Source organism: Vespula vulgaris, chromosome 14, assembly GCF_905475345.1.
Source record: "Vespula vulgaris chromosome 14, iyVesVulg1.1, whole genome shotgun sequence".
Taxonomy (NCBI): Eukaryota; Metazoa; Arthropoda; class Insecta; order Hymenoptera; family Vespidae; genus Vespula; species Vespula vulgaris.
Genome location: NC_066599.1, coordinates 1,228,636 through 1,245,702, shown reverse-complemented (window position 1 = coordinate 1,245,702; position 17,067 = coordinate 1,228,636). Strand labels below are relative to the sequence as shown.

General features: G+C 30.8%; 1 protein-coding gene across 1 annotated transcript in view; it reads left to right on the top strand.

The window, feature by feature from the left end:
• The window catches only part of LOC127068892 (pleckstrin homology-like domain family B member 1), a 42,904-nt gene that overhangs the window by 7,275 nt on the left and 18,562 nt on the right, over positions 1-17,067 (top strand). Inside the window, exon 2 of the mRNA XM_051005261.1 lies at positions 15,685-15,816. Within this exon, the coding sequence (XP_050861218.1) occupies positions 15,687-15,816 (130 nt within the window). The 5' untranslated portion in view covers positions 15,685-15,686. The remainder of the gene's footprint in view (positions 1-15,684; positions 15,817-17,067) is intronic.

The window sequence follows — 17,067 nt, the reverse complement described above, 5'->3', positions numbered from 1 at the left end:
AAAAAGATAACGTTCGCATAAAATTATTCCTAATCGAACGTAACGAAATTGAATTCTTCTTTTTCTTTTCTTTCTTTTTTAACATACGCATACAAAAACAGAATCGAAATACTTATATAAAATCTAAAGTATGTAGTAACGTATATATATGTTATTGATTAAATATATTACATTCATTCAATGTTATTTTTTTTTTTTTTTTTTTTTTTATTAACAGAGTTTCAGGATAAAGAAAACTACTTCGTATACGATAAATATGTCGATCGAATATATCGAGAAAATACATATGAACTATAGAGAATTAGTTATACTTGTGGTAGTACTCCTAGAAGCAAGTGCTTTCGGATATAAGCGAATATAAGCTTGGTAATCGAACCGAAGGAGATTTTTCTTATTCCGCATCGTGTTACGTGAACGGTCGGTCACTCGTAAGTCATCTCGCGGATAATGAAGCAGAACGATGGCGTAACGGTAACACGCATCGATTCCATAGTTATAAACGCGAAAGTTTTATGTGTTTACGAGCTCAACCTCCCCCACTTCGAAGTTCCTATCTCGAACAGATTGTTATTAAAACACATAAAATATATATATGGTGTATGTCTGTATGTGTGCACATATATACATTTTCTCTTTTTATTCTTCCTATTTTTTTTTTTTTGACACATACATGCATACATACACTACTCGTTTCTATTGTTTGTAAATATCGATCTTTTTCATTTGTATTATTCTTGCTACTTCTGTTTTTTATTATTAACTGTTTACGTAAATGAATACATACAAACGCCGCATATTCGTCTATTGTAAATTTTAATCCTTTTATTTGATTGTTTTTGTTTTCTTTTTTTTTGTGATACGTATATATACATGTATACAAGGAACTCTAGGAAATAACGAGCTTCTCGTATTATATATTTTATATATATATATATATATGTGTAAGATAAAGCGTGACTACAAAGACCTCGTGTTTCTGCTGTCCAGCTCGTAAAGTTTCTCTCTCCTCTGGTAGCGTGAAACTACGAAGTATGGCGATAACGTTGATATATACTTACATAGTTATGTATATTTCATATATATATATATACACATATGCACAACATAGTTTCGGTATAGCAAGAAAGTATATGGAACACACAATGTATATAAATCTTAACTAAACAGAGAAGTAATACGTGAAAGTACATATATATATATATATATATATATATATATATATATATAAGCAAACCATTTATAATATTTTCTTCGATTCTTGGTATTGAGATATGCTCGAGAAAGATTAGTAAGGAAGTCGAACAGCTTCCGATAGAAATGGAATCGTCTGTTTCATCGATAATCGATAATCGTTCTTGAAAAAAAAGAAATAGAAAGACGTTTTTCAATCAACAAACAGTCAGATATTTTTAATCTCGAAAATTATATAATTATACATCTCCCTTACGCGTATTACATCTAATAAATCGATTTTAATATTGATATGTCGTTATTAATACGATAAGATAATAAACTGCTTTTACGTCGTTACATATATATCCTTATTTTTATATTATGAATTTTACACTTTCATTAAGATACATATAGTAAACATATTTATCGTAATAAGTATAATACAAGAAGAAAATTTATACCGATCGTTCGTCGAACAGGTTAGCGATAAGAAAATTATCATGATCTCGTGTAATCTTAAGACACCATAGACAGAAAGAGAGAGAGAGAGAGAGAGAGAGAGAGAGAGAGAGAGAGAGAGAGAGAGAGAGAGAGAGAGAGAGAGAGTATAGTTTTAAATTTCTTAACGAAGAATTTATATTTATATTATTTTCATCGGAAGTTTTACTTTCAACTATGTAAATATATCGTATTATTGATGTGATATTAATTCTAACGAAGTATATCGAATAATATCGTATATTACGTTTATCGAACTTGGCTGAAATGATAAGAAAGAGAGAGAGAGAAATTATTAGCATAGGTATGGAATGAGTAGTATAATAAGATCGAGTTTTAATAATAGTTGTCTATCTTTGAATGAGTTCTTCTCTTCTTCTATTATTCTCTTGGAGAGTTGGACTTTGATTGGCTTTTGTTCGTTTAATATGATACGAGAATTTATGTATAAATATATACACGCATATACATACATACATATATACATACATACATATATATATATGTATGTATATATAAAGATAATAATTTCTAAAATAAAAACTGTTCATTATAATTTTTTAGCCAATAATTGTGTACTAATGTAATAGCTCATAATTGATTTATTATAATTTCTCTCGTTTCTTAATACAACTAATACATATTTCTAAGGAATAAAACGATATATGTACATATACACACACACACACACACACAATCTGTAAATATCGCTTTACCTTGAAGCAACCGTACTTACGGAATAATGGAAAGTCATCATAAAAACGGAAACGAACTGGTCGGAGAGAGATATTATCTATTAGGTCGTTTCTCGAAACAAGACTTGGAATTCTAATCACGTGGTTTAGAATAATTACAGTGAAACACATAGACAGAGAAAGAAAAAGAGAGAGAGAGAGAAACTCCATTTAGTTCTTTAAACGTTCTCATCGAGAGATTTCGAGATATTTTTATAATTACTTTTTCTCTTCTATTTCTTTCTTTCTTCTTCTTTCTTCGATCAGAACAAATTTTTTATTTTTATTTTTTTTTTATTTTTTCGTAGCGTATTAGAAAAGAAAATGAGAACAAATTTGCAGGATAAAGAGTAAAAAAGTGAGATAGAGAAGATAAAAGGAAAAAGAGAATATCGAAATACGATTCGTTGGTTCTTATCGTTCACGTCAGATCGCAATGTCAATTTGCGGAATAACGTTAAACAAACACACACGATGAAAAATACACTGTACGGGTCGAGCATTTTCTTTTTTTCCTATCTCATTCGTGTCTTTTATCTGTTCTTTTTTTTCTTTTCTTTTCTTTTTTCTACTCTTCTTCTTTTTTTCTTATACCGTAAAGATAGCGATTTGATTTATGATTTTAGGAAGCACTTAGACCTTATACCTGTATAATGTACTTATTAATGTACATATCCATATGCACTAATGTATTATGTACGTAACTGTGTGTATAAATATATGATTTGCGTAAATCCGTACGTATGTACATATGTACGTCTACATGTGCGGTATGTTTACTCTTATGATCTACGTAAATGTCTACAAATGTATGATTTACGTAAATATATGTATATATATATATATGTATCTATGTATTTATGTACGATGTGTACGTATGTTTATGTTGCTGCGGAGATCGATCATATGATTATCTCTCGTATGCTATATCTACATTGTTAGAATTGAATAATTCATGGAATAGGACAGGACAGAGACAGAACGAGTGTCGTTTCAAAGTGAAAATCTTTACGCGTGCGTCTGAGTCAGCCAGGTCGGTAGCATATTCCAAATTTCTAACGTGGTCTAATGCATTCCATTTTCTCTGAGGAAATAACGTGTAAAAAGAAACTTTCGAAGCGATGACACATCGTAAAAAATCTTTCTTATCTTTATCCGACGTCTCGATCCTCTTCATTTTGATCTTCTCTTGTATCTCTCTTGGATCCATTTCTACATGTAATTGTGTTGGTAGTTTTTAATATGAATTTCGAAGAGAGTGACGTCTCTGTTCTTATGTTTACACTGAATATGTTAAGTAACTATATTTATCGTGATTAACACTTTTCGTGAGGTTTCTTTTCTTTCTTCTTCTTTTCCTTTTTCTTTTTCCTTTTCATTAATACCTAATTATCGTAACGTAGTAATTTATCGTATTTGCGATGCGCGATTTCATGTTTCACTATTTTATTAAGTGTTTCTATGAGTAATTATAATTGTTATCGATAGTCATTGATTTAGTTTCTAATCTCTGATATTCTTAACTTGTTACACAGAGTAACCTTCTCTTTTCGATGTGAAATGATATCAGTTATAAGAATGTTAAGAATGTATCGAGGTTTGCTTGATGATTAATTATCATTGCTATCAGTTTTTTGATCGAGCAATCTGAGAGGTTAAAAGAAAAAAAAAGAGAGAGAGAGAGAGAAGTAGCGATAAAATGGAATTATTATAAATAGATTTGAGTGTTGTGAAAAATGAAGAATACTCGATAACGAGCATAAATTCTTTGCTTAACTCTTTGAATAATTCTTTCTTTTCTTTTTCTTCTTCCGTTTTTTTTTGTTTTTTTTTTTTTTTTGAGGGAGGGTTTCGTTTATACAGATTGAAAAGACGTGTGTACGAAAAGTTCATTCGGAACAAAATTAATTTTTGCATGAACGTTATCGCAAAATATTTAACGCGATACGCGATCCTCTTTCTCTCTTGTAGATTCTTCAACAGAATGTAACTGTTGATAAAGCTGTGCAAATATGTATACCAACGATCTCGCCTTGTACGACCTCGTTCGTATTCTGATAATTTCAATTGTTAAATTTCACCTTCTCGAAGGTGAGACCGCATGTTTTTTAAATTTTTAAATCCAACAAATTTGCATTCGATGTAGTACTTGCGTATCTACGTTTAATCGTTAATAAAAAGTTATCATTAAAAAATTATGTTAATTCTACGGATAAAATTTTACCGTGATTTTTATTAACCTTTATCTTTAAGAATGATAGTCCGAATGAAAAGTTTTGATTATTTGTTGTTTATTACGCGAAAAGAATTTTTTATGATCATTGCAAATTGTTGGACGAAATAAATCTATTATCTTTTATTTTAGAAACTTATATATCAACAAAGAATTTCAATTAAAATTTAATTCTTTTCCTTATTATTTAATATTAGATGAAAATTATACGAAATTAATGTGTGCAATATAGGCAGTAAATAAAATTACGGTGTTCGTTAAATTTTATGCATTTCACTTCTGAGTTTCTTACTTTCCTGAGGTGAAATTTCATTTGATAATAATCTTTCAGAATAAATTCGTAACCATAATCGGTGTTGAAAAGATTACAAATCTCATACAAGGCACGTCGCACGAATTACATAACAAATAAATTCTTTCTCTGACTTTATTTAAACAGCTTTTTTATTAAACGACGACCTATATTACGATAATAATAAAGTAATATACTGCTAAGACCGTACACGTGTTTATTTCGTACGTGGGATACCAGATAGAGAGTTATTACTTATAGTTATGACATTCTACGAATTAATACGATCTATAAAATTGTTAAGATCACAATTTTACATTTGGGCAGTTAGAAAATATCAATAAATAATATTGTTAATTGGTCTGATCTATAAATAATAATTATGATTTATTTTATATTATGATTTATTAAAATATTTATGCATGTTATTAATTGAACAATAATAATTATATATATATATATAAATTTATATTACTTCAGAAAAGTTTTTTTTCCAACGACATACGAGGATCAATGGACGATCGATGAATATAATAAATGACGATAACGTTAAACTCTTACGATCGAAAGAATGCTGTGGTCTAAGCGCCACAGTTATGCGAATCGTGTCGTATGCATGTCGAATCTTTTTTCCCGTGGTTGCACGTAACCATCACTACGTTTACGTTCCTATCACGAACGTCTAGATCGTACGGTGCCTATCACGGAAGTGGTCGATGATGGTTTAATAAGCCAATCCATATGCGAAAATTCCGACAGTTATCGGTATCTCGATCCGTGTGAAAAATCATTTGAAAAAATCCACGCTGATATCATTCGAGAAGCCATTTTGAATAGGCTATTTATATCAGTAATAAATAAAAAAAAGATTTACGTATATATACGTTCATCGTTTCAAGATTTTTATTCATTCATTCATTTATTCATTCATACATACATTCATTCATTCATTCATTCATTCATTCATTCATTTCTATTTATTACAATTTGTAGTTATCGTTGATCGTTCACAACGAAGATGAAATAATTTACATGTGCCTATTATACGATTAATTTTATAATTACTGTACACAATCGATTATTATGATTAATCGTAATGTAATGAATATGAAGTATTTAATCCATATACATATTTGATCATTACGATTAATCATATATACAATCAAAACCGTGATCTTCGTTCGTAAACTTCAAGTATCATTTATCGATCGATGATATTTTAATCGATTTAGAAAAAAAAACAAAAATTAATAAAAAATTAATAAAAAAAAAATCGATAAGATCTTATAATACTATGATACTAACGAACTGCAATAAGATATAAGCGTCTCTACTTTAGTGGGTCAACGCTCTTTTATTATTAGCACCAATTAACGCCAATACAAAGTTTTACGAGTGACGACGTTATGACGTCATCACCATAGACAAGTGCGTCGACATCACATATAAAGTAATAGTTTGTTTTGTAGTGGTACTCTTTCGTCATGAGTCACAATTAAACAAACAGACTATGTGCTTACGTATCTATGTCCATTCTTGTTTATAAATCAGCCCTCTGGCATTCTGATCGCTATGCGTTATCATCGCTCGTCTGTCTCTTATCGTTCCACGATTTACATTTTTCTATTTCGTTACAAGATCGATCATTTTCTTATTCGATCGATTATTTTCTTTTTCTTTTCTTATTTTTTTTGTTCCTCGATATTTAAAATACTTGGACGATCAGTTTAACGCTATCAGATCCGACGATCATCATTCTCATATTTATCTTTTGCTTATAAATTTTCTATGCAATATGGTTAAGATCAAATATTTCAATTAGATCATCGTTATATCTCAAATACGTATGTATAGATCATACGTATATAAAAGGAAGAAAAAATTACTCTTCCATTGGATATGTTGGAAAAAACAAAAAAAAAATAAATAAGAAATGAAACTTATGATGACATTTCCTTTCTAACTTCCCGCAGGATGCGAGTGTAATTCATCGACAATTATAATACGGGTATTAGCACGCATACGGGTGCAATACGTTAACCAGGTCAAGGCGTTTTCATTGTCGATCGAAGATGACTTTCGACGAAAGATCGTGACGATCGAGACGATCGAAAAACTTTCATTAAACGTAAAATATAAGAGATTCTATCGAATGATTTATTATGAGTATCATTTTTTACATTCACCTGTGCCTTGCCCATCATTAATATTTATTATATTGCATTATTACGTTTAATATACTTTCGACGTATTTAAATATTTGTCAGAATTTTTAAGTCGACGATAGAGATCGATCTTTTCATGAATTTATACAATTTTTATATTCCCGTCGTATATCTAAATAATTGTTGACAAATTTTATTAAATATAAATATTGAAATAACTGATCGTTCATTCGTATTTCTTACATTTGGAATATGCACAATTTTTAACATAAAACGAAAATATATTTTCTTTATTTTTATCATATTACGAGTTTATAGAAGAAAAAAAAATATATATATATATTTAAATTAAAGAAAATTGATTGGATTTAAAAAGAAGTTATGAAAATTCTTCTTTTAGTAGAAAGCATTTGCGTGTACGCCTACACACTCTGCCATGACATCCATTCGCACGCGCGTGTCTTTCTCCGAAACAATATAAAAGGGCTAGGAAGTAAACGGAAGAGAAGAGAAGAGAAGAGGAGAGGAGAGGAGAGGAGAGGAGAGGAGAGGAGAAGAGAGAAGAGAAGTAACATCCTCTGTTCTTCTCCTTCGGTCTATACAGATTTATTTACAGAAACGGTTTTAGTGCATCGGTAAGGCGTCAGGTACAACGCGTGTCGGTGCGTCCGGTTCGCCGCATATAGAACATCCGCTTCAGAACCACACACACACACACAGACAGACATATACACACACATATACAGAGAGAGAGAGAGAGAGAGAGAGAGAGATCATACATAAATACATCCTCTTTCTATCTCGTATTATGTAGTCTTTCTCACATCGAAAGTAATTCATCGTTTCGAGAAAAGTGGTTTCCATTATCAAAGGATTTATCAATCCATGCATTTTTTATTCTTGTTTAATTAATTAGAATGTAAATATTCAAAGATTTAACTAATCAATTCTTTTTCTCTTTCTAAGTTTCTATGAAACTTAGATCTCATGATCTTTGTTAATTTAGTTGGAGTTAATAGGATAATTGATGGAAATTCTTCTGAAAATTATTTCCTTCTTTCTTTTAGATATTTCTTCAATTAGATCTTACGATGAAAAAGAAAAAAAAAGAGAAGAGAGAGAGAGAGAGAGAGAGAGAGAACATTCTTCTGAAACTTTACGTAATATTTAAATAAAATAGATTCAGACGAATCTTTGAGAAATATCTGAAGGATATAAAAAAATAAATAAAATATGTATGTGGGATCTATTCGGATGGATCGTGATCTTTTTCAAACGTGACTTTGAAATCGTAAGCGAAAAATACCATGCGAAGAGTAAAGTCACGTAACGTTTCGATTAACGGATCCCCACACTTCTTTTCTCCTTCGTGATAAAACGCGTGTCAATTTTCTTTACACTTTCGGATGCATTCGATGCATACTAGACGCTTTCGCGTTCGTTTGACCGTCTCAAGTGCATACGCACGTGCAACCACGATCGGGTTTAGCTTAGAATATGTTAAAAGTGCAACGGGAAATGTTTCCTTTGTGTAAGCTAATATGCATACGTATAAATATGTACCTGTTAAATGCAATAGTTGGCATAATATTTAATTGGTAAATAACTAATATCTAATTAATTATTTAATTATCCTTTATTTATTCATTTTCTTTTGCTACAATAGAAATTTGTGAATTTAAACAAAATATATTTATTTATTTCATTCGCGTTTGTTTACTCGCTTTAATATAATACGAGTAATGTAAAGGAAAGAAATTTTTTTAAACGGAGTATTTATTTGTTCTATTAAAAAAAAAAAGAAACAATTAAATTATACGTATATAATGAGAGAATTCGTTGTAACTTGTCTAGAATCTTGATCTATGATATCTTGATCTATTCCTCTAATATCTTTTCTTTCTTCTTTTTTTACTTTTATATTTTTTCTTCTTGTAAAATTTATTTTGCTGTCGTAGATCTTCTCTCCTTATTCGGAGAAAACTTATTACGTAAACGATGATCGATATATCTCGAGTTCGTCGATGATCGTTCCAACTCATTTCCAAAGGAAAACGATTTTTAATGTTTCTCATTTGGTAAATGAGTTTTTAACGAGGCTGGTTAGATATCTGATTTTAGTGGGTTCAGGATGTTCAGATAAAATCGTGGAATACCGATGTTCCTTTTATCTGTTATAGAATAAGATGATTTATTTATTAATCGTACGAATAAACATGAATTATTTCAATGTCGAATTTATTTTTCTAAGAACTTCATATTGAAATATAAATTTATACCAAATAAAATACCTTTCTTTTTTTTTTTTTTTTTTTTTTTTTTTAAACAAAGTTTTTCTTTCTTCTTTAATACCTACTGATATATAATATCAGCTAAAATTTCGTATAATAATTTCTCTAAAGAAGAAAAAAAAAGAAAAGAAAGAAAAAAAAATGGAACATATTAAAATCGAATATTATTCTCGAGTTACAAAGAGATAAAAAAAAATGTCAAAGGACAGCTTAATTATATCTTTCTTTCTTTCTCTTTCTCTCTTTCTTTATCATATCACGTAACACTTGTTCGTGCGAAAGTTTTCTTGAGCCTTTAGAAACGAAAGGCTGTCGCGTCGGCATCTGCTTAGCAACCGTCTACCCTTCTCCTTTTCTTCTTTAGGTTTTTACTTAGCTTCCTCTTTGACTTCTCATTATTCTTATTCTCCTTTTCCTCTTTTCAACATGCCGCGTTGAACTTAACTCACGTTTAGTCTCACACTAACGACATGCAACGAATGCAATCGAATGCAAGCTCCGATGCAACGCATTCTTCCCCTTCAATTTCTTCGTATAAATAAATGATTTTTTTTTTAAATATACAATTATTCTTTTTCAACTCTTAACTGATATATCGCGTTGCACAATGTTTATATTCAAAAAATAGACAATTAAAATATATTGCATATTTAAAAGAAAGAAAGAAAAAAAAAAGAACAAGATAGGAGGGAATTACATCGTTGTAATTTTCGTTTAAATTTAATATAAAATTAAATCGTCGAAGATACACGGAGAATTATGACGGTGTAATTTTTGACGTTATATTAGATCGGTGAAGTTTTTCATTAAAAATTTCCCAATGAAATAAATTATTGAGGGATTAATTATAAAAAGTAATTATCATATGTCTACAAAAGTTAAAGTCTGTGGCAAAAGTTGTCAAACCTGAAGAATTACGTAAAGTTCGTGGCGACGAGAACGAATCAGCGATTACCGTTAGAGGAACATGTTCTGAGTTTGTGTATGTATGTACGTACCAATTAAGCTCACTTAATTCGGTGCTGTTTTTCAATCCGGTTTCTCGGCCTTCGTGATTTTTATTATACGCTCGCCAACACGAAAGTATTTTGCATTCTCTGAACTTCGACATTGAACTTTTCGAAGAGTTAAAAATCTTGCTGATGATTGTAATAAATAATGATGATTATAGGGGAAGAAAAAAAAAAAGAAAAATTTCAGATTTTTTCGTTTTGGTCCAATGTACTGAACGAAAAGAAGTAATTATATATATGTATATGCGTATGTGTGTGTGTATATATATATATATATATTTAGTTTACGTAATGCAAGGAGAACCAGTTTTTGTAAACATATACATATGTTTTTGTGTGTACATATATGTATATATACATCTATGTATATGCAAAATAGCAGGACAGTAAGTAAGCAAGCAAACGATAAAAAATTCGATAGCGGTCGTAGTAATCTAATGAGATAAAACAAAATATATCTAACGTAATAATTAATATGAAAATATAAAAGCAAATATACGTACGTGGAAGGAAATTTGGAGAGAATCAAAAAAAGAAACAAGAAAGAACAAAGTTTAGATGATAGTAAAAAGATTATAAATTATAATTGAAAATCTGATTGAAATGATTAATCATTGTCCAGTAGTAATCTAAGAGATCATTGAGACGTGGAATCGTCCATCTCCTTGAAAAATTCCTTGGTAGCACCTGCGGTGTGACTCCTCGTGCTCGGTAACTTCTACGCTTAGGTATGCTGCATGTCGTCTTTGCTTCGTCCTCAAAGGTAATTCCGTTCATCGTTCACCTGCGAAGCGGCAGGTGTGTCCCTCCCGAAGGTTCCAATTGTACCTCTACGGTTACGTGAAGTTATTACGAACCTTTTTTCATTATATTTTTCATCCTTGAGGATCCTCGAGTCAAATTTTAACAAAAAAAAAAATCAAACTATTGTTAAAAATCAAACTATAATTTATTTATTTACTTATAACATTTTGTTCTAATAATATTTTTAATTCCAATATATTTATATTCTGATAAATTTATATAATAATTTATAACAATTTATTGTAACAATATACTTATATATTATATTTTGTATTACCTAAATGAAATCATCGTGTGTGTGCGTGTGATATAATACGGGGTGAGCATAAGTGATTTTAAAAATCGATCGCTCCTTTGTCGATACCTTTCAGACTAATTTTCTCTCCAACAGATTGGAGAAAAGGTCACCAAAAAAAAAGTAATTGATTTTTTAAATTACATGAGCAACTTTTCGCCCAAGATGTACAAAATTAGGTATTGTGTATTTTTCTTTTAAAGTTTAAAGAAATAGTTTTAAGTTTTAAGAATAAGTAAGCATAATTAAAAATTTATAGTGTTCTCTAAAATCAATTAGAAATTATGAGAAAGCATTCAATCTTTGTTACTATAGTAGAATTGTATAAATATAAAAAAAAAAAAAAATAGAATGATCAAATTGGAAGATCTATGGTTTACGTAGAAATTGAATTCAGTTAGAAAGAAACAGAGAGAGAGAAGAGAATAATAGATTTATCGAAAAGAACGATAGATACGCGTGATAGGCACGTAATCGATTGGGAGGAACGAATGGATCGTGCGAAACGTATAAACGATAAAGTTTATTCGTTCCATCGGTTTACAACGATTGTCTTCTTTGCTGAACTCTTGGAATTTCATTGGGAAGGGAAGAGGTTTATTGATCCAACGCTTTTAGTTCATCGATCGATCAATAAGCTTTTCTCGTGGTCTCGATTTACAGATTCTTCGATATTTTACACATATACATACGCATGCGTGTATATGTGTATATATATATATATATATATATATATATATATATATGTATATGTATGTATATACGTAATATGTAAATTCGTTTTCGTTGAGAGATTTCAACTTAACTAAGAGACTTTCTAAACGACACGATTATTGATAACTCACTCTCTTTCTCTTTCTAATCTTTTTCTTTTCTATATATTCGCGCGTGTGTGTGTGTTTATGTGTTACCATATGTTCGATTCATCGCATATGTCCTATCTTATCGAGACATTTCGCACACACACGAACACACAACATAGATACACACAAGTTCGTAACAAAACGCGTTAGGAACGTGTACACGTTTGGAATTAATTTCAAAGAAGAATTGTGCTTTTCCAACACGAAGACACACGTAAAAGTACGTGCTTCAACCAGTACAACTGTTTTTACACTTGCAAAATTTCTTCCTTTTTTCTCTTTTCTTTTTCTTTCTTTTTTTTTTCTTTTTTTTTATCCTATTCAATGTCTCTGTCTCTGGCTAGCCTATTTCGAAAGGTAAAGAATACATAAACAGCGTGTTCTTCTTTAGAGATAAAAATGAGTACGCGTATTCAACCAGACAGACGATATTGCATAAAAGATGCATTTAAAATTACGACAACAATAAAAATAGACAACGAGAGAATATCAAATAAAAACAAATGCAATTGAATGGAACAAAGAAAAGAAAATGGATTAGAAACAAAAATAATATAGAATAAAGAGAATGCAATTGTGCGAAACGTGCGATGAAATGAATCAAAAGAGATTTGCTTTTGTAAAAAAAAAAAAAAAAAGGAAATCAAAAAATTGTTGAATGCAGCGAAATAAACAAGGAAAAAAGGAATAAAATTAATTGCTAAAATGCATTGAACGGATCGATTGAAAAGAGAGAGAGAGAGAGAAAATAAAAATGAAAAGAAAAAAGAAAAAAAAAGAAAAGTAAAAAAAAAGTAAAAAAAAAAGTAAAAAAAAAGTGAAATACAACGCGAGAAAGGAAAAAAGAGGGAAAAAGAAGTAAATGCCAATGAAAGCGACAGAAATCGATAGAAAATGAAATTGAAACGATGTTGATTAAAGGAAAGCGAACTTTCGCGTTCGGAACTAAGCGAGCTCTCTCGCGTTGCCAACGAAGTACGAACTATGCACGTCGTTTTATAGGGTTGTTCATCCCGTGTGAACGATCTTAACGAGTTGAAACAACTTTAATTAAGCGCATTACGCTAGACCGACCCGTTGAATTTAGCCTATCGCCGGTCTGCGCGACGAGGAAATATAACGTCTCTTCGTTTTATACGATAAGATCAATTTTCTAGCTCGCTTCTGTAAACGAAAAAAAGAAGAGACAGGCAAAGACAAACAGACAGAGAGAGAGAGAGAGAGAGAGAGAGAGAGAGAGAGAGAGAGAGAGAGAGAGAGAGAGAGCTTTTGTGTGTGTGTGTTTTAATAATAGAGAGTGGGTCAAAAAAAGAAAATTGGCCTAAAGATTGTCTCGAAAAAGAGTAATCGATTTTTAAGATAACCACTGCAAAAACTTTTGGTCCGTCCTGTAATATATTAAAAAACAAGAAAAAGAAGAGAGTATAATAACGAAAGAAAAAATAAGAAAGAAAGAAAGGAAAAAAAAAACATTTGATTTCATCTCGTCGAGCATAATAATATGATGATTGTGAGGCAGAAGAAATGTAGAGTTCAACGACAAGAAGACGTCGACTTTTGCAATGTTTGCAAGCTCACGAGATAAGCACCTGTTATCACGAGAGACATGAAAAAGAAGTTGGAATTTATGAGAACGAGTTGCCCTCTTTTTCTCTCTCTCTCCCTCTCTTTTTTTATCCATGCCGATTACCAACACTCTCTGTGTGTCTCTTTCTGAAACTTTACACATGTGTACATATGTATACATACATACACATATATATACACACACGTACATAAGAAAGTTAAAGACTCTGAGATTTACCTTGATGAGTTACGGGTCCCAGGATCGAGCATACGTCTCGAGAAATCGACCTAAGTTGTCATTTTGTTATATGGTCATGTAGGGCACGTACAGTCGGTCTCTTTTTTTCTTTCTCTCTTTCTCTCTCTCTCTCTCTCTCTCTCTCTCTCTCTCTCTCTTTCGCTCTCGGTTGGATTACGTCTTCTCGTATTCCATTGGCGGGTAATTTAAGTCGCGCGATTAAGTCAGCGAGCTTCGTTGGTATATCGATGTAAAAGGTACGGAGATGTACGAGAAGGAAGCCGGTTTTACTAATCGTAAGTACGTACTCGATAAATCGACTCGTTCGATCGATTAGTCCGAGATTTTATCTCGTAAATCTCTCGGCATTTTCTTTTTTCTTTCCTTTCCTTCTTTTTCCCTCCCCTCTTAAAAATGTCACTTCTCCTATCATTTTTTTCTCTCTTTCCTTTTTAACCGCTGTTTTATAGCTTTATTTATTCATTCTTTTCTTTTTCTTTTTCTTTTTTTTTTTGTTTCTTCTATCGTATATACATACGTATATCTTTTTTATCATCCCTCACGATAACCTCGAATGATTAATAATAATTTAATCATTCAAAGATAGAAACTGTCCGATACAATAGTTTAAACGTGTGAAACGAATTTAGAGATATGATAAAAAATTAACATAAATTTCAGTAAAATGAAATAAAAATAACGATAATAAAAGTGAGAAGAAAAGGAAATATTTCGATCTTTCTCACGTGTCGATCGGGGGTTGGAATTCTTACACACGTTCATGGCACACGCGAGAAATACCTACACGCCTTCTAATTTATCGTGACCCATGACTCCGAGACCAAAGTCTGTGAAGAATGGAAGAGACGAAGAAAAATAACTCAAAAAGGAACGACCGTCTATCGGTTGTGAAAAGAGAGAGAAAGAGAGAGAAGACCGGTTCTTCGTACCTTCTCTCTCTCTCTCTCTCTCTCTCTCTCTCTCTCTCTCTCTCTCTTTCCCCATTTGTATTCGCTTAACCTTTTTTTTCTGTCTCTCTCACTCTCTTTTCCCACGAGCCTGGCATAAGGCGCGGGCGAAATCGATTTGACGAGACGAGTCGTGATTTCGATCGAGACGTAAACATAACAACAACAACGATAGCAATAATGATACCAATCCTGATCGTGCGATACAGAATTTTTTTTCTATATGCTCTTTATTAAAAAAAATATATATATAATAAAAAATAATGTATAAATAAAAATTAAAGCGCTCATAAAGATTTTTAATAATTAGAAAACAAAATGAGAAATATTTGTCACGCAAACATGAGATTAATGAAAAAAAAAAATAATAATAATATATTATATAATTAATAAAACAAAAATAATTTTGTCTCTTTTAATAAAATTATTCTTTTTCAAACTTTGTATCTTTCTCATTCATTCTCTCTCTCTCTCTTTTATTTTCGTAATAGAATAATTTGCACACATTTTTATTTTATTATTAATAATTTATGTTTTCCTCGCATTTGCAGGCATGGCGAACGCCGGTCTTGAAGTACGAGAGGCTGGGCGGGCCTTGCGAGTTCAAACGGAAGCACCGCATCTTGTGTCCATGGGAAGCGGACGATTGTCGACGGCAGTGACCTTGCATCCTTTACCCGAAGGTAAAATCAAGTCACACACATATTTATATCTATATGTTAACTATATACATTGCACGCAAGCTATATACATTACTATGAAACAACAATGAAATTATAAAATAAAAAATTAGCCATGCATTCACTTACGTGACAAACGATTTACATATGTATATTCGAAGAATCGATATTAAAAGAAAAAAAAAAAATAGAAAGAAAAAAGAATAAAAATTAGAGTCAACGTATACGAAATAATTACAAAGCAATGATTAATTTTCATCGTATAATTTTTTCACGCAAGTCAAGTGTTTTTTCATTAAACTCGTGTATAGGAAGTTTTCGATTAATATCGATAGTACGATGATTAAACCAAAGTGTTATCTTTCGAGGTAGGGATGATAATGTCTAAGGAAAACGATCGCTCGTTTTCTAAAGAGTCTCGATGACGCTGCACATAAAGAAAATGAAATTCCATGGTGTTACTCGATTGACCGTCCATATCTCACTTCGGAAGGCGTGTCGTCTAGAGATAAATTCTCTCGATAGGAGGATCTATTCGAGAGGGAAAAAAGAATCGCGAGGAAGGAAAGGTGATATCATCTCGACCAGAAAAGAAACTAAAGAATTGAGAGGGTGGGAGGGTGTTAGAAAAAAATCCACATATAATAGCGTCGGCAGATAAGATTAGCTTTCATAATCGTGCGTGGATGTTTGTGCTCACGCACGTGTTGCACTTTTTTCTTTTTTCTTTTTTTTTTCTTTTTCTTTTTGCCTATCACGGATATAATTGCAACAAAAATCCTGATCTGCGGGTCTAGTTTGTAAATATGATGTCATCGGAAAGTGACATCATCTGAGATATTACGTGTGTATTCGAGTTTATTTTTGCGAATAAAAATATAAATAATAATAATAGTAATAATAATAAGTTCGTGGTTCGTTAAGAAAAATACAAATCTAAATAAACATTAATGGAATATTTTAATAATCAAAAGAAACATTGCATGTATATTACGTGAATAACGAAAAATAATAATTTTGCATATTTTTGTTCTTTTTTTTTTTTATATAAATGTCATATATTATACTTCTCTTTTCGGATAAATTTGATAAGATTTCGGAATTTCATTTTCGACGAAAAAATATTCTATTCTGTTCCATTCTAATCTATCTGTTTGATAATTTTTGATATATATATTTTTTCACGGATTTTCATGGACGTTGATTTAATTTGAAACATTCTAATCTTTTCTAATCTATCATCGTGTAATATTT